The sequence below is a fragment of the Buteo buteo genome, chromosome 7, assembly GCF_964188355.1.
Source record: "Buteo buteo chromosome 7, bButBut1.hap1.1, whole genome shotgun sequence".
Lineage (NCBI taxonomy): Eukaryota > Metazoa > Chordata > Aves > Accipitriformes > Accipitridae > Buteo > Buteo buteo.
Window position 1 is genome coordinate 2,039,735 of NC_134177.1, and position 19,026 is coordinate 2,058,760.

The 19,026-nt window shown below is 43.9% G+C and overlaps 1 protein-coding gene across 15 annotated transcripts in view; it reads left to right on the forward strand.

Moving 5' to 3' along the window:
- Nucleotides 1-14,148, forward strand: part of TIPARP (TCDD inducible poly(ADP-ribose) polymerase) — a 42,175-nt gene extending 28,027 nt beyond the window's left edge. For all 15 annotated transcript variants that reach the window (XM_075031251.1, XM_075031253.1, XM_075031252.1 and 12 more), the window contains 4 exons: nucleotides 6,341-6,509; nucleotides 8,018-8,199; nucleotides 12,088-12,363; nucleotides 13,410-14,148. In XM_075031251.1, the coding sequence (XP_074887352.1) occupies nucleotides 6,341-6,509; nucleotides 8,018-8,199; nucleotides 12,088-12,363; nucleotides 13,410-13,857 (1,075 nt within the window). In that variant the 3' untranslated portion in view covers nucleotides 13,858-14,148. The remainder of the gene's footprint in view (nucleotides 1-6,340; nucleotides 6,510-8,017; nucleotides 8,200-12,087; nucleotides 12,364-13,409) is intronic.
- The last annotated feature ends 4,878 nt before the right edge of the window (nucleotides 14,149-19,026 follow it).

The following is a 19,026-nucleotide window of genomic DNA, read 5'->3' on the forward strand; positions in this document are numbered from 1 at the left end:
GAGAGTTCAATCTGTTTATTCTTTCAGTGCAAATAATTCTATTGAAGTGCTTTATTTTATAAATAGAGACCTTTATTTGCTTAGTCAGGGAAGAGAAGTTCTTAAGAAAACTCTGTTCCCACCTCTGTCGCAGATCCTCTGTGGGACTTTGGAGGAGCTAGTTTATCTCTCTGTGTATCTGTCTTTCCCAGGGAAAAACCAGGATAGTAATTTTCTACCTCAGAAGCAAGGTGATGCAAAGTTTTGTGGTGTTTGCAGAGAGGTTTAGTACATTTTTCTGTAGAAAAAGACAGCATTGTTCTTATTACTGGTTTCTAGCTGTACTGAAGGCTGTTCCTGCTGCATGATGCAGAGGGGTACTGGGAGTTAACACATTGCCCCACCGAGGTACTGGAATACATCTCCTGCTTTCCTGAACGTCTGACAAATTGTAGCCTTCATCGTTGCCTTCCTGCTTTTCTCCAGGCTGGTATTTCCAGATAGAGACTTCAAAGTCCATGAGTAACAACACTAGGGTTTTTTAAATTTTTTTTTTTTTTTTTTTTTTGTCGCGTTAGCTACAAAACTCTCCTTCTTCCTTAACGCAAACTGCCCAGGAAAAGTATAAAGAGTGACAGACCCCATTCGTGGAGCTCGTCTTTTGGAGGCGGTGCAGAGGAGGTGTTGGGATGCGCCTGCGCACCAGAAAGGATTTTAATTGCTGGGTTTGTGCGTGTGTTTGTTCTGCTGCTGTCACCATCGTAGTACCCGTGTGTTTCATTGCCATCGCATGCGAGCATCTCCTGGAGGTGCCGTTAGTTGTGCAATGACGTGCCCGTGATGCGCTACGTGTTTTCTCGTGCTCCCTTCAGGGCACAAAACAAGGTGATGTGTGCCTTGCTGGTTTATTGTTGGTTCTTCCCTCCCCCAATCTATATCTTATCCACAATCTATACATTATGTAGGATACCCTTTACTATAGATAGTGTATGCTGTTCTTAAGAAGTAGTAAATCATTATACAGTGCTGACGATAAAGTTATGTTATGCTAAAGAACATATCAGATGTAACCTTGAGCATCTCACATTTTTACTGTTCTTGAACCCTAAATTTGGGGTCTTTTGCCTATATTTAGGCCTTGGGCAGTTCAGAGGTGCAGTTGTCACATTTGCTTTCATCACTGGCGTCTTAAAGCTGAAGCCAGGAATGTAATCACGCAATCACTTGCTGTAATCACAATTCATTTTTTTTCATGGCTTTGCATTATGTAAGCTGGTAATAGGCTTTTTAATATACAGAGGAAGTGCTTTAACTGAAGAGCTATTATTAAACAACTTTGCTGAATATATTTTAGGATTTCAGAGCTTAAAAGCCAGTAAATGTTATAATTTAAAAAAGTTAATACTTCCGAACAGAGAAACACAGTTAAAGAATGTAAATGAGCATTGGAGTAATATATCTTTTATGTGCATCAGGGTTTTTTGTGAAAGAGTATCTTTCCTTATTCCCAGTATTAAAATTAGGGAAAAAAAACAAACCAGGTAGGCTTTTGGGCACATCGTGTGTTTTTCAGGTGCAGTCACTTAAATAAATGCATTTGTCTAAAATTTTCAGCTGTATAAAATAATGCAGTGTTAGGCTGAATAATTAATTGTTAGGTAGAAAATGTGTGTAGAGTTGAAAAGTTTTTAGTTAAAGTATTCAGGGAAAAAATAAAACACTGCTGTGTAGATTTCGGGGTGTTTAGATATTTTGGTCACTTAATTTTCTGTTAAAATTAATAGGAAGTAGCATTCTAAACACTTTACCAACTTGAAAAATAAAAATACCATTTTTAAAGCATCCCTAGTTTAACAGAAGTTGGAGTTTCAGGAAGATTCTGCTATGTTACATCCTGAAACTGCTGAACTTTTCCCTATTCACAGCTAAGGGAAATGGATAGAGGATACCATACCAAGAAATATCTCGACTGCATTTTTTTCTTCAAGAAATAATTAGAGCTTTTTTTGGCTTCTGAGCTGGCAGCTCTTACTCTGAGAGAAACTTTAAGGAAGCCCAGGTGGCAACTGCCCAGTGCCGGTGTCCCCATCTTTAATTGAAGAGGGATAGGTTTGGATGGATGAAGCCGAAAAGCAGTGCGAGGTGCGCGGGAGCAAGGCACGAACCGAAAGGTGGGTCGCTGAGAGATGGTGTGACCTTTGCCGTCAGAGCAGTTCTCTTTAGGAATGGGAGAACAAGAACACTTAAATGTGTTGCATCATAGGTCGGCTTTCAAGAAGAATGTTTGAAGGGGTGGTAATCGGCTGTTTCGGTGCTTGATGGCTGGGCTCTCGTTACAGCGAATCGTCAGCACAAGTCAATGAGTGATGACCATCCTGCCCTTTTCAGTTTGCTTATAAGGGAGGGGAATCTGGTAAAGAAGAGGCAGAAATGGTGAGCTCCAAAAATGTAAAAAATTCCAAACAGCAGACAATCATTACATTTCTCGGTACTGAGAAATAATTTGGCACGTTCTATGCAGGTTTTGCACAAAAATGTTGAGCTTTCAGAGCAGCTATTTCCACTGTAAGCTGTTGTTAGCTGCCAGCCTTATGAATCTTAAACAGAGAGATATGTAGATGCACACTTAGCTGTGCACAGATTTTGTTTGTTGTAGGAAAAAAACTTATCACAGTTTCTTTTACTGGAATCGTATGTGAAGTTTTTGTCTTGTTACAGCACTACTAGAAGAATGGCATGTAGAAACCCTACAGTTCCCCACATGTTTTGCAGCTGGAACCTGTCTGCACACAAATACCCTTTTTTGCATATGCACTGTCAACCCAGAGTTTCAGGAGTTCATCCTGAAGATCTGCTTGCTCTGCATTAAAAGCAGGAGAAAAAGCAGTCTCGTACTGTGTTCGTGTCAGAAAGTGGTTTTCCTTCTACAGGATCCCTCCCATTGCGTTACTTTGATTCTCCTCGCTTTGCTACAGAGCTATGTGTGTCTGTTGGAGACTGTATTTTAACTCAGTTAAGCCCATATTAGAAATACCCAAGTCACGTACTGGAAGCCAGCCATGTTTTGAGTGCCTGTGGAATTTGTTTTCCAGTCTTCAAAAGTTTACAGACCTTTAACTTTTTAGGATATTAACCAGTATGTGATTACTTTGAAAAGAGTTCAGCATGCTAGTGAATAATCTTGATCATGTTTAGAGTGTATGTTGATTTTCAGATTCTCTTTGCTTTGCACTGCGTTGGCATAGAACTACTGCAAACATTTTTTCATTATCAGTTTTCACTATAATGGATGCAACATTAAAAGTTACAATAAAATGAAATAATCCTCTGGGTTTTACCACCTTTAAAAGAAAACAATTAACTCAAAGAGGTTTTCCATTTCTTTGTACTTTCTTGGAGGTCACAGATCTTTGGAGTAGGGAGAACCGTGTTACAGTATTTGACTTGAAAAGAGATTGACGTGAGAATGAATGGTTGAATTTTGAGGTTTTGTATTGAGAAATATCTTTTGGGGTATTTGTTTCATACAATACGCAGCACAGTATCTGGGGGTCTCAATTCAGGGCTTGGATTTGTAGCTGCAACATGACCCCAAAACAGTGAGTCCAACTCCTCACTCCAAAATCATAATATAAACAATATCAATCGCTAAATGCGCCTGGCTCAAAAATGACAGCTTTGCTAGGCACTGAAATTCAGAATTGTAAGACTACGTTTTGATAAGAGAAAGTAGCATTAAAAATATATTAATGAAGAAATTGACTGAAGAAAGCTTACAGTGAAATCACACTTACAGTGCTGCCTGCAAATACTATAAATAATAACAGAACTTGGTATTCCAGAGAGATGATTTCCTCATGATTTCACACATTGTTTTCAAATAAACTAGATTGTAGCTTGTTGTCATGGAACAAAATGACTACACACCAGGAAGATGGGGTGATCTGTTATTAGTCTTTTCACTCCAGAAAGGGTGTGTGGTTTTTTTAAGCCCTGCATTTAATTCCAGTCCCTTCATACTGGTCATTTATTTTGGTTAGTGCTAGTTTTCCTTCTGACTAGATCTCGTATCCGAGTTTTGTCTTGTCGTGCTATTGTCGTACGCGTTTTCTTGAGCTGCGTGGGTGCCCGTGCACCATCCACTGATGCAGTGGGCTGTGGGATGTCAGCTTTAATTAGTGTATCAAACTTCTCGCGGTGGGATGCAGCTTGGAGGGGAAGACACGGGTTATTAGAATACACCTCCTACACAGAATAGCCGGTGTCCTCCCATACTCATATTCTAACCATAATGATTCTGTGTGCCGTTGCTGCAAGTAGGGAACAGACTGTTAAACCTATGGATTTGGCGTGATAGTGTCATCCCGACAAAATTTTCATCTTAATTAGCGTGGTTCTATGACAGTTTTTAGAGAGCCATGTTCAGGCAACGGGCAAGATGTTCCTTTTCGGTAGCAAGTTCTCAGCGTGAAGGGGAAGAAAGGTGGCTGGAGCCGTTGCTGATGCTGTGGCAGGGACAGTCGTCCCCAGGGGGGACGACTTGTCCCTCCAAGGGCTCGGACGGAGCTCGTGCCGGCTGGGGCCGAGTTGCAAAAAGAATGGGTTTTGTGTCCAAAGAATTTTCGACGTAGCTCATGGAGTTGCATTTTTCAGGCATTTGATTTGACTTTTGGGACTCTTCTGTAAGTCTATATGAAAGTTTATTGAAAACAAAGAGAGCAAACTAAATTTACCCAAACAGCAGTGGATCAGATCCCCTGATGGGGAGCCCATGGGAACAGACACATTGTGTCTTTGTCTGTCTCAGGAAAGCCTTAATACTTCAAACTGCGCTTAGCACTTCACAGACCCAAATGCAGTTAATTGATGATGATAAACACTAAGAACAGCTACACACCTGTACCTCCTGTTGAGAAACGAAGGACCATTCCAGCTGATCATCATTTTTTAAAGTGGGAACTCTTCAGTAGTTTTCTGTGAAAGTAGTATAATAAAACTCTTCAGGAACTGTACTGGTAAGAGTGTGAAATAGTTAGCAAAATTGCAGCCATGCTCAAGCAAATCTGTATGCATAAAATCATATCGATGTTTAGAGTAGCTGTCACTTGATGTGGCAAATTTCATTTAAAAATAAACTGTAGATTTCAAGTATCAGCTTGATTTATGTTTACTGTTAAGAATTCAAAGAAAATATTTTATATAGTCTCAAAAGCTGCATTTCCACTTGCCAAAGATTAGTAACTGTTAATGAATGCCAGTAAGCTGACAACTTGTAAAGAGATTATAAAAGTAGAAAACTAATTATGTAAACAGCATTATTTTGAAAATATGTTAATCCCGGTTCTAAAAAATGACTTTTGTAGGGAATGAATATTACTGTCATTTCTTCCAATTTCTATGAATTTCTTAAGTTCTTGATTGCTAATAAACCAGTGATTGTCTAATGAGCAGCAGAGCTTTAGAACTCTATGCTTTACTTGAGAATGTTCTTTAATTTGATGTCTCTCCCTTCACTCTAATGAAACAGCATTCGAAACTATTTGCTGAGGCGTTCCACAGTCACTGTTAAACACAACTTTGTAAAGTGTAGAGGAAATGCACTTTTATTTTCTCCTTTAGATAAAGGGTATACTCTGGTTCTTAATTTGTAGCACCCTGTTGTTGGGTCCTTTTGAAAGTGCCATTTGCTTTACGTGAAGTTGTATACTGGCGTTGATTTTTGTAGCAGCAATATAGCTACTCAAAAAAAAAAAAAAAAGGCCAGTATTCCTCAGTGCAGGCTCCAAAATTGTGAAATCACGTTTCCTTTTCATATTATGCTAGTTCTCTTCTGCTGCACGTGATGAAAGATACTCGAACTCTCTGGTGGATTGGCAGCAGATGCTCCTCATCTGGAGCCATTTACATTTTCTTTTCTTCCCTGAAACACTAACTTTCACAAGAGTAACCTTTTGAATAGTGTGTGGCTGCTTCATCAAATATGGTTGTGTGTTGTATTTACTTAGTATGCTCAAAATGTCAAGGGTATGTATATTGATTTTTGTACCATTCATGCATACTGAATATATACCACTGGATGAGGAAGGCTGCTGGGTTTGGGTTTTTGTTTTTCTGTGCTGAAGACCATGGGTTTTCCACCATTGTCCCCGGAGACTTTTGAAGAGTTGCTTTGCCCTCACAGCTCTTCAGGGTCCTACTCTACATGCTTGTCCCCGTGTTGTGCCCAATTCAAACTCATGGGACATCTTCATGGTCAATGGGGGTTGTGTGACATGTAGTTCTGACTGTTTTGTTATCTCGGAGTGATCTTTTTAATGGATTACAAAAGGTGAGAGTTCTTTGTTTTTCTTGTTCTTTCCAGGGGACATGAGTTTTGGGTGGATTTGAATGTTATGAAATTATATGAAACTGTTGAGTTTGACCAAATGCGGCGGCTGTCCACACCTTCCTGCCCCAGCTCCAGCTCCAACTACTACACGGTCTGGAAATACTTCTGCAGGGACCACTTTGGCTGGAGAGAGTACTCTGAGGTACTTAACATGTTCCAGAATCCTGCTTTTGGGTTGTAACAGTATATACTATAAACTATATATACATTTTTAGTCTGTTTCTTTGAACATTCAGGAAAGTTACTTAGAGTTATTATTGAGGAAGATAATCAAGAAGGTCAGTGTTGAACTGAAAAAGCAATAAAAGGAGAACTGTGCTCTGCTGGACTGCACCTTGAATTATCCCTGAAATCAGAGACACGGAGACTGACCGAATTGTCAAATTTGAGAGCAAACTGGCCCACATCGGTACCAAGAAAGTCCCTTCTAATCCCTAGAAATCTGGTTTTAGAGACAGGGGGTGGGGTGGACAGCTTTCTGCAGCCTTTTTAACACCACTACCACTAAGCTTTGCAGTTTTTAATTTATTTACCTGTCCCCAAAGACATCGCAGTGCAGGACATGAGCCTCCAGAGTCGCTGGATCCAGCCCTTTGCTGTCTCGCTGCTGCAGCTGGATGGTCCCACAGCTGCCAGCCCCGGCTCCTTAGGGACCTTTTCCTAAATATCTAGTTGAAATCTATTCACCGACGGTTTATGCACACTCAATCCAGCGTCACCATTGCCCTTTGGTCTGCAACAGCCACGGTTTTCCATATCAGGTTTTAAATAGACCTTCTGTCTTTCAACTCTTTAACCCCAATTATGGACACAGAAGTCACGTACACTGTCTAACAGTATTGTGCTAGACAAAACCAAACAAAACCAGAATACTTCTATTCACTTCATTCGAGTAAGCTCTCCAGTAAGCCTTTTAAATACCTGTGGTAGTTAAGAGCTCATCTTTGGCTGGCCAGAGCAGTACCTAATATTTTGAATAAAACCTCATCAGTGTCTTACAATGTTGGCAGTACCAAAAATATCTCCACCAGTGATCACGTTCCTCTTTTTCACAGGCCACACTGACTTTGTAAGCATAGTAGGAAGGTTAAGGCAGAGCACTGTATACAGTTTGGGGCTTTGCAAATGAAAAAAAAAATGCAAGAACTGGAGAGAGTCTGGAAGAAAGCACCACAAATAACAAGAAATTTAGGATGTTTGACCTGTGAGGAGAGGTTAAAAGAACTGGGTTTCCCTAGTGTAGGGGAAAAAAAAAAAAAGGAGAGAGAATATATTAATATATAAAAGATTGTTCTACAGCAGACTTCTGCTTTTCACATTCAGGGGGCAAAGACAAAAAGTAAGTAATTTGTGGCAAGGGAGTTTTGGGTTAGATACTGGTAATAACATTTGACATGTAAAAATATGATAGCACCAGCACCAATTACGTAGGAAAATTGTGAAACCTGCCTTGTTGGCAGATCTTACAAACAGGTAACGGAACATTTTTCAGCAGTCTAAATGTTCTTGTGCCCTAGAGCAGAGGAAAGAGAGGAGATGGGAAAGGAGTAGAGAGAAGGGATTCTTTGAGGTGTCTGGCAAATATATTAATTTTTGAACATGTAATTTATCATGTATATGTTTTTTGTTTTCTTAATTTTCTTGAAACAGCCTGTTGTAAGATTGATAGAAGAAGCCAGCTGCCGGGGTCTGAAAGAGGTTCGGTTTGTTACCTGGCATAATCAGTATATCCTAAACATCAAGGATGGATTCCAGCAAAATGCGTGTTTCAGAAGAGAAATCAAGAGGAGACCCCTTCTTCGCTCATGCATTGTGCTGATGCCGTTTTTACAGTACGTATCCCAGCAAAATGGAAACTTTGCATTTGTTCTCCATGTTGGTCTGCCTGTGAGAATTGTATTCCTTAAGATGTGACAAAGAAATAGGCATCACTGGGTAGAAAAATCAGAAGCAATAATAAAAAATCTCTGTCATACTGGCAGCTCTCGCTTGCCACTTTTCAAGATAAATATTACCTGAGGAACTCCTTACTGCAAGGCTCTGTTTATTATTTAAAGGTTATAATGTACCTTGTGGATCTCGGAACATCAGAAGCTCAGACGTACTTCAAGTTTGCCAAAGTATTGTCCAGCTTTCAGCATCTCACCAGCTATAGTGACTGCCAGGCTATCAGTTCTAGGTCCTATAAAAACGAGCGTTCACAAACATTTTGTAATTTTCAAGCACAATTAAAGAATGCCTTGTTTTTATTGTCATCTCAACTGGGGGTGAACATGCTCACCCATCAAAGTCATAGTGAGGAAAGTGTTGTGCTGTAGTCATTTTTGATTACAACTCATAAAAATACCATTTTTGTGATCTCATCAGCACAGCTGGAAACATTATTGTCAGAGTTCAGTAGTTAGGAACATATTGTCCTGTTAGCAAAGGGGTGGAAGTCATTAGTCTGACTGGCAGCTTGGCATGTGGGCCAATCAAAGGAGCTTTAACTGCTGCAGTAGGGCTAGAATGCTCATTAGCCTGCAGAGTCGTTACCGCATCTGATTGCGAGGTGAACGTGAATTTGGTCAGAGCTTCCAAACACATGGTTGTTGGAAACATTTTTAGGTACGGTTTTACAGGAAGGAAACCCAAAATTATTGAAGAAGTACTGGGAGGATGCAGGTAAAAAGACCAACTGTGGACTTTGTGGTTATAGCAATTCTGATTATCATCTTAACGAACAATAACGATTTTGCTGATGTTTTGCTGCCAAAGCGACTGCTTTTTACTACAGTGTAAGTCTATAATTTTGAGATAGGCTAAAATTATGCAATTCCCACTAATTTTAGTGGACCCTTGAGGGTTCTACACTCATGCGGCTCTGAAATTTCAGTTGTTCTGCAGTAAACCTCATTCTTGTTTTCTTTATCTAAAGACCTTGTGATGCTCACTTAAAAACCTACCAATTCTTAGCAAGGAACAAAAGAGTATTTTAAATATTTATGGGAGCTATCCTTAAGAAGTCAGTATTTGCCTCCACTTGTCACACCATGCTACCTGAGATTTTTCATTTCCCTCCCCTCCCACCTGCTTAAATGTGTTATAAAAGTGGGAAAGAATTCTTGAATAGAAACAGTGGGAAGTGGGTGATGGTGGTTGACAAATGCTGACTTTTTAATGGCTTCCCTTGTATAATAAATGCTTACAAATAATTTACACTAGTCAGAAAAAATGAACAAAGTACACCAAAGGATTGCAGTATTTTTATTGTGTTTGATGTCTTATTCATTAATCCATAACTTATTGTTAATCTGTGCCTGGTCTTCCAGTCCAAGTGTGAGTGAATGAGGTTCTACAGTAATGTTTTTTACCCATTGACTTTAGGAGGGGAAAAAAAAAATTAAATACACAATGTAATATTGCAGACTGCTGTTTTAACAGTCATTCTTAGAAAAATTCATCTTCTGGGTTTCTGTTGAACTATTAATAAGCAGTGAGAAGAATTTTGAGTTGAGTCAAATCCATGCAAATGAAGTGAGGTCTCTTTTTAGCTTTGAACAGCAGGTGAAAACCACATGAACGCTTTTTTAAAGAGCATGTCTGCTCTAAAAAGTGTGAGTGCAGTTACAGTTGACTGTCTCTCTGATCCAGATCAAATGTATCATTTTAAAAATAGACTATTTTCCCCCTAACTTTTTTCCTAGACCTGAAAAGCTCAACCTGCAATCAGAAAATCATGTGAAATTATTTCTGGGTCACACAAAAAAATCACACACAGGCTCATATATCGCCAGCATTAAATATTCTGAAAGCCAACCTTAACTGATGTTTCTGTAGGTAAGATGTGAATAGCAGTAGAGTTCTTATTTATCTAGGTAATTATGTTGGCTCTGCAGAAACAAGCAGGCTAACGAGCAGGGAGAATCAGCAGTTGCTCTGTGATTGTGTACTTTGGGAACAGACTGGCTGGGTGCAGAAGTCACAGTTTCACAGCTTTTCAGGCAGCATCGTGCCTGAACAAAAGCGGATTGATTCCTGGAGAGTCACTCTGGAGAAAATGGCTTTGCCTTTAGCAAAGCTTTGAGAGTTTGTTTACTTGCCAGTAAACTTTCTTTTTACAAAGATGGTGTAGGGAATAGAGTTTGTCTGCTGCTCCTGTGTGCGAAATCCCATTGCGTATAGGCGGGGAGGCAGGATTTGACCTTGGATGTTGTCAAACCTCAGCTTGCCCAAGGTGAATACACAAAGGATTCCCTTTCCCCATTTCCTCCTAGTCAGAACAGGTTTTCTCCTTACACATTGGCAGTGATATGTTATCAGAGCACAAGGGACCTGAGAAATTACATGAACTTCAATGTTCATTAAAATTTAATTTAATGAAGTTTAATTTAAGGTCGTCTGTGCAGTTTAGAGACAAGATTCCCCTTGGGTCACCTCCAGCCAGACAGCGAGTACCTGGGACTTCGTAGTCTTCCCTAAAAAAAGCTGCCTACTTCTGAGTGGACCTTACCTATTTGCATTCATTGCTGGTTGGTCCTGGAGTCAAGAGCAGCTTTTCCTGTAAAAATACTTTGGTAAAATACTCATCTGATGAAATTTTGAGATAGTCCTATCTATTCTTGCAACTGAAAGGGAACCTCACCAGCTTGCAGGAGCTGAAGAGCTGTGTGCTTCAAGTGAAAACCAGACCCTGAACCTGCAAGCTTTATGTGTGCAGAGTGTTTTCATTGACGTAAGTGGGAGAACTCCAACGGGTGAGGATTATTCAGCTGAGTAAGGCTTGCTTGTTCAGATTATAATCAGGGGAACATAAGCCACAAATGCCACGCTCTTTATCTAAATTTAGCAGCTTCAAGAGTGTGAAAAATTCCGCAGAGGTGCAGGTATTTATTAAGAACGAAGTCTGGCCACACCACAGCTGATGTCCTTAACTGGATTTTACTGGTGTCTGTTCTTTTTCTTGCATCCGTGCTGTTTCCCTGCCACGGCCGTTACAGGCAGCAGCTCCCCTCCTGCTCCCCTTCCCGACCCTTTACCTGGCAGCGTTCCCCAGAGGAGGGGCTGGTCTGGTGCATGAAAAGAAGCAACTGCAAATGCAAATCTACATCTGGCCCATGCAAAGGAAAATGAGAGAGCCTTCCTCGGCACGGTACTGGGTAGTACTGAAAACACAGCGTCTCCTCTTCTGCATAATGCAGTGAAATATCAGCAAGTTTTGCCTATAAAATGTTATTAGTTGGGGTTATTCATTATTCATGCTGTACAAGACAGTGTATGTATCTACCCCTTGTATTGTATTTTAAGGAAATTAGGTCGAATGTTGCCACATTATTAATCTTTTCTTATTCCTTATGTCCTACTTGCTATGTTAAAATCACTAATGCTTTATAGCTAGCATACAAAATAATTGTATTTGGTAGCGTTCCGCCTGTCTGTAGTTTATAACCCCACCCCAGAATGTGAATAATGACGATAGTAGGCTTTTAATCTTACTGCCTGCTGGTGTTTTTCTCTCCATGGAACAGCATCCCTGAAAGTCAAGATTTTGTTGTTAGTTTGTGTGGATGGAGGTGTTATTAAAATAGCAGAAATAGCTGGCATGTTTGTTTTAAACAAGCATTAGAGAGATGTAAATTGTTACAGAACTGAAGAGCAGCAACTGCTTGAGATACGTTGGTGGTGAAATAAATGTGATTTGTGACTGTTTAAGCACAATCTTTTTCTCCTTCCCTAACTAGGACCTTAGGTGGCAACTCTCCAGTGCCCTCTCCGTCAGCTGAACCAGCTTCCTCACATGTCTTATCTCCGACTGCTGTTACCTCTCCAAACTTCTATCCTGAAACCTGGATTAGTATGGATCCATCTCAGGACTTCATCCAAGTGCCTGTTCTGAAGGAAGATAAAAGCTATAGAACCATTTATAACCTGTTTCACAAGACTGTGCCAGAGACCAAATACAAAATTTTGAAAATTCTGAGAGTGCAGAATCAGTTTCTTTGGGAGAAATATAAAAGGTAAGAGAATGCAAATACCATTCTTTTACAGTTGTGGAAAAATACCTTAAAATATGTGATTTGGGCTGCAAAATGGACATTGATCATCAAGTAGAATACATGAACTCCAGGTTTTCTGAAGAAAAGGAGCATTTTCAGTTAAACTACTTTATCAGAAGAGTACTGAAAAATATCTTACCCTGAAATTTCCTGTGTAAGAGGTTTAATACACTATCTACTGATAACTTCTGTAGAATAATCTTCACAGAAACTTCAAAATAAATCTAAGATATCTAGTTGAAAAACCTTTCCGTTCACTTTCAAGCTGAATGAGGAGGCATTGTTTTCATCAAATAATCTCTCTGTTGAAGACAGCCATTAGTGCCCTGGTTCCCCAGAACATGCGAGCCAGGGTCTTACAGTGGTCTCGCAAAGACAAAACCCTGTGTCAGTCAGTCCCGTGCAAACCAAGGGTGCTGTGTCTGAAAGTTACCATCCATTGACCACTTCGTAACTGATAGGAAATTAGATTTATGGATTCTCTCTCCTTTCTTAAGAAGGGCAGAATCTCAGGAGGAGTCGAGGGATGGGCTGCATGAGCAGACTGACATTCTTACAGTATTCATGCTGGTCTAGAGCATCTTCACCCACCCTGCCTCTCAGTAGTTCCTCTCTGTGGCCTCTTCCGAAGCTCTAGTGGGATTTAATTTCCGCACAGCCCTTGTTTTCACTCTGAGGAAGATTTCCTTCCGCATCCAAGGTGGAATACAGGCAAAGATAAGCAGGCACTTCTCAAGCTGCTTTGCCTTTGCCGCTGTGCGAGTGAAAGAGCTCTGCCTTCAGCAGTATTGGCTCGGGACCTTCCAAAAATACTTATTTCACACGAAAGCTTTATTTGAAAGTGGAGGACCTGCTTTGCTATCTGTATAGAAATGTTTTCGTATATTCTCTTACAGCTCTACTATTCTAGACAATAATACTGATACTTTAAGAGCGGCAGTGAAAACTGCTTTTCCCTTGCAGGTCTGCAATGAATACTCATCTTCACTTTCCGTTTTCTTTTCCAGGAAAAAGGAATATATGTCAAAAAAAATGTCTGGGCTCGACAGGATAATGAACGAAAGGCATTTGTTCCACGGCACCTCCCAGGATGTGGTGGATGGAATCTGCAAGCACAACTTCGACCCGCGCGTCTGCGGGAAGCATGCCACCATGTTTGGACAGGGCAGTTACTTTGCCAGAAAGGCAAGCTATTCCCATAATTTTTCCAAAAGGTCACCCAAAGGAGTTCATTACATGTTCCTGGCGAAAGTACTGACAGGAAGGTACACGGTGGGTAACCACACCATGAGGAGACCTCCGCCGGTGAACCCCGGCAGCATTACCAGCGACCTCTATGATTCCTGTGTGGACAATTACTTTGAGCCTCAGATTTTTGTCATTTTTAATGACGATCAGAGCTACCCTTATTTTATTATCCAATACGAAGAAGTTAGCAACACTGTCTCCATTTGAAAACTTGTGCTGCTAAATTACTCATTTTAATAAACTTTCTTATCTGGCATCGGTAGCAGTTTTTGTGGAAAAAAAAATTTGGACGTTGCAGAACTGATTAAATTACTTGCTTGAAAGGAACTAAATCTCAAAATATAGAAAAGAAGATCTGAAATGACCAATTGTGCACTTGCTGTTTGATTATGTATGTGCAAACTGTAAATATTTTTTCATTGTTTATAGTTGCAAATCTGTGCCTTTTGTTATAAAACACTGTTTATTTATGTTAGTAAATATTCATGTTTAAAAATGTGTGCGTGTGTGTGTCTATAATTTCATTTGCGTTCTGCGCATGTTAGAGCTGCTAGAAAATCGCTTAGGCCCTGATCTCAAAGTCTTATTGATGGCCATTGCTAGATAATCAGAACCAGATAATTTTCATCCCAAGTATATTAAATAAGAGATTCTCCCAACCACTATTTTTTTATTACTGTATTTCCGAAAGATTGGGAGAGGTTACAAAACTAACATCCTGCTCATACTTTGGATTATTAAACAGGACACCACAAATAAATACATCATTTTCTAAAATCAGCCCTAAGTAAAATTAGGAAGAGGTTAGTATAGCACGCAGTCCATGAGGGTTTAAAGCCGGATGGCTTCCCGGCAGCCGATGGGACATCCAGTTTATCACTTTTTGCCGCTGCGGTGGGAAGTTAGGTAAATAATGGTTGCCTCCACTCCGGACCTTGGCATAATTAGTGTTCTTGGCGCAGTCCGTTTTCTCCAAGTCATCCCCGAAGCACCGTGTTGCGGCGGAGCCCGTGCCACACGCTCACCGGCCACCGGGCCAAGCCGGGAGCCAGCTTGCCCACTGACTGTCACCTGGGCTCCTTCCACCAAAGTCATCAGGAGCTTGTCACAGGCACGCTCAGGTCGCTGCTACCTTACAAAGGCTGGAACAGGCTGGCTAGCGTGACGAAAATTTTAGTTCTGTGGCAAGTGGCATAGCTCACAGCCCAGCAAGGTTAACTTTGATGCTTTACAGTTGTTCACCTCGCGCAGCCTGAGTGAGATACACCCGCGATGCCCTGTCCTCATTAGGACCTTTACAAAGTGTCACGCGTCTCGTTATAAAAGCTACACCTGCTTTATTAGTGCAGGTGTGGCCCGGGAGCCCTCGCCTGATGCTCAAGAAGCCCGGGTGGCTGCTGTACCTCCGCCAGCCCCAGGAGCAGGTCTGGTGGGTCTCTGGGGTGGGATGGGACCTTCAGACTTGGCGCTCTGCAGCAAACCTCCTCCAGCTGAGCCTGGAGCTGCGCTTTTGTGATAACCTGCTCGCTATCCACCTTCTCTCCGGAGTGTTTTGCCACGGGAGGGAATTATTTACTCCCACCAGTGCTCTACTTGTTTCTGTCCCACCGGATCGTTCCTCATCACCTGTAGTAGATCAAACCAGCTCGTAGGTGGGAAGAGGGGGAAGGTCCAAGCAGCTGGTTCCACTTAACTCCCAGTCTCTTCTGAGGCCCTTGGCAGCACAGGGAGAGCCCAAATTTGAGGAGGTTCGGCTTAGAGGAGGAGACATTGGCATGGTGGGACGGGAGCTATCAGCTGGGATGCACCACACGGAGGAGCTGGTCCTGGCTGTGGGTTGCCTCCCCAAGAGACGACTTCGGAGAGGTAAAGTGGCTTGTGGCTGATGATGAAGTAAAGCCGAGGTCGTCTCCTTTTAAAAGCTGCTAAATCTTCTGGCTTGCCTTCCCTTCTTCCCAATGATAATCGGGCTTTCCTGCAGTAGCTGAAGCAACAGCTCGGCAGTCCCGGGGCTGCGAGGCGGTGGTGTGCTCGCGTGCGTTTGGTCCAGCCATGGCGGAATTGGGGTGGAAAGGTGAAATTCTCTAATTGCTGGTACGCTCTACAGATGCCTCGCTGGAGAGTGCTGCCCGCGGAGCCTGGCTCTCTGGGGGCACAGGGCAGCATTTTGGGGGGCAACTGGGGCCGGGAGCTGCTCCAGCAGCACAAGCTGATCGTCTGAGTCGGTAACGTTACGTTTACAGCTGTATCTGCGTGGGCATATTTTAGAAATGTCTTTGCACGGGATGCTGCAGTTACGTCAGATGTAAGATTTACTTAAGGGACAAAGATCTGGAACAAGGGCTGATGTTCTTGCGGCTTTTGTGTTCAGTAGTTCCCCTGTCAAAGGCTTCTGGCCGGTTTGAGACTCGGATGAGCAGGATCAGTGTGGGAGGTGGGACTGCTGCCGCGGGTGGGGAAACGCATTTGTCGGGGAGGGTGCGTTGGGGGCTGCAAAGCCTCACGCTGGGGATTGGAGGCTTCGCTCCATTCTCAAGCCGTCATCGGGGGAATCGGTTGTATTTTCTCCTTGGGTGTCGTAATGGGGTTTTGGTCTTCTGGGACCTTCTCTTCCATGCTGCTGACAGTTTTCTCCAGCCGGTGGGATGCTCCTGCAGCCCTGTGCTCGCTGTCCACTGATGCTCTGGGGGTGGCTTTCCTGAATCTTCACCTTTTTAGACTTTCTTCGTGAGCACATTGAAGTGGCTGCGGGGATCGCTGATAACAAGCTTGGTGACACGCTGCTGACAATATATTGAAAATATTTATGTTGTTTCCATGCCAACCTGTTCCAAGTATATAAACCGTCCTGGAAAGGCTTATCGAATTAGCAGCCCCTCAGCATGCGGTGTGTAGTGACGTGGTCCTGTGCGGAGGGCACAGGACCCGATTTTCCCCTTTTGTGCCCAGGTGAGTCTGGCCCCGTAGCTCGTGTTGCTGCAGCCATTGGGAGCCCGGCCGGTCACGGGGACGTGCTGGCCGAAATTCGGCACGGCTGCTCCGCAGCAGCGGAGTACGGGCAGACGCGCGCCTTATCACCGCGTGCTGCCGATGCACGACACGGCAAGGATCAGTAATGCTCCGGCATCCATCCGCAGCTCTCCCGGGGCTAGTGGAGGATCCCTCCCGGCTTCCAACCTGTCCTGGGGCTGCCCCTGGGCAGGAGCCGTGTGGGCATCAGGGCAGAGCCTGGCGGGAACAGAGCATGCCCCTAATTACCAGGCAGACTGTTAATTGCCTCCTACGTGCATCTTCTCATCTCCTTCCATAGCACCGGTTGTTCAAGGGGTGTCTGAGCAGACTATGCTGAGGAACCAGCTATTACTAAATCCTGTTCCGGAGCTGCCCCAAAGAGGAACATCGGGAGAGAATGGGCCTGATCCCAACCTTGGGAACGAGCAGTTCTCCCTCTGTGTGTGTTTATCTATATAAAAACTGTACATAAATATAACTGAAGTGAAACCCTCGCACAGCCATTGCAGCTGGTCTATTTAAATGCCCGTCACCAGATTTCCTACCCCTCCCACTTCCCCCTCACTTGTTTTGTTATTGAACTCGGCTTTTGCCTGTAGCCATGCACAAGGTTTCTGGGGCAGGATCTGGCCCCATCCAGGGATCCACAGCACCCTGCGCAGGGCTGTGCCATGGCCGCCCGACGGGGTCTGGGGGTTTGCCATGGTATGAGTAAATAATGGTGTTTCTCGTCCTGTTTTTGGTGGTGTCACTTCTCAAGAATTTGAGGATGGAACAAGGTGAAAAACGAGTCTTTGTGATAAAGATCTCTCTGTGTCATTATTGAAATTGTAGGTGATGACACATTTGCCTTGGGCAAAGCCGAGTCATTAGGAAAAGCCAACTGGCACAACTGGTGGCGGGGCTGGGGGTGGCAGTGACGATCGCGTGTGCCGGGAGGGACCTTCTGGGCTGCGCTCCGTTTTTCCAGAGCTGTGGGAATCCAGCGTGGGCTGTAAGATGCGGTGTGTATCCCGGGGGGCTCCGCTAACTTACCTGTGCGTTTGGGGACCCTGCCAGGTCCAGATTCCCAGCTGGAGGCAGCAGTTCGAGCGCTGGCTTGGGCGACGGTGAAAGATGGGGTCACATCTTCTTTGGTGGCTGGTGGCGGGTGCCTGGGCTGGGCGAGCGATGACGGAGGGCTTTGCCATGAAACAAACTGTTCTGGACAGCAGAATAAAGGCGCCTCGGTGGCTGGGAGGAAGGAACAGCTCGAGCATGTGCTGTCCTGGGAGCTGGGCAGAAGGTCGGGAGGCTGCTCCGCAAGGAGACGTTTAAGTGCCAGCCGCCCGAGAGGTCGCGTGGGAACAGCCAGACCCTTGCGATTCCCGTCCGCTCTGCCTACGCGTGCAGGCACGCTGCTCGCCGAGAGCGACCGCTCTCCTAACGGAGGCTTGAGCCCGGCCGGGCTGTAAAACACCCTGCAGGGACCCCAGCTGTGTCTTGTACAAGTGATGTTCAGGGCTGTCAAGTGTCTAGATTTCTTCAAAGAACAGTAACCATGGAGCGGGAGGTGGTCTCCGTCCCCTCCTTACAGGTGCTTGAGGACCCCTGTGCAGGCTTCACACCTCTGGGCACGTCGGGACGGCTCTGCGCGAGGTGTTTGGGGAAGTGGCTTGAAGAAACGTGGTAGCAGCGGGTGATCGGCACGGGAAGGTTCCTGGACGTGTCCTTCAAGTGGGAAGGAACCTCAGGAGGTGCCCAGACCAACCTCCTGCTCAAAGCAGGGTCAGCTCCGAGGTCAGACCAGGTAGTTCAGGGCTTCATCGAGCCTGTTCTTGAAAACCTGCAAGGGTGGAGGCTGCGGAGCTTCCTGGGCAACCCGCTCCACCACCTGCGATGCCCTCGTTGGGGTGTAAAAAAAAAAAAATCCTCTTATATCCAGGATCACGCTGCCCCGTGATTACATGCCCCGGCTTCTGGCATCCGTATGTCGCAATCAGTTTATACAATTTCCAAACTTTGGGCAGGGGTGTTTAGAAGTGGTGGTGGTGATGAGCGAGACCATAAATCGATGCAGTGAGAAGCTTCCTAGCAGCAGGCTGCAAGAACTCACGCAGGGTGGCTCTCCCAGGGACTTCGGTAGGACTTCTGCAGCTCTCTGATAGCTGGCTAAAGCCTTTCTTTCCTCAGCCCTGGGAAAAAAGCTCTTGCCTCTCAACTTTGCCAGGAAAGGCAGAGCGAGACAAGGCCAGGAGAATATTTTGTCATCGGCGTCGGGGCAGGGCAGTCACAATCCGGCCCAGGGTTTCCTTCTGCTGGAGGGGAATTCAACGGCACCGGCTCTGAGGGCCGAGACCTCACACGATGGGCTCCTGAAACCAG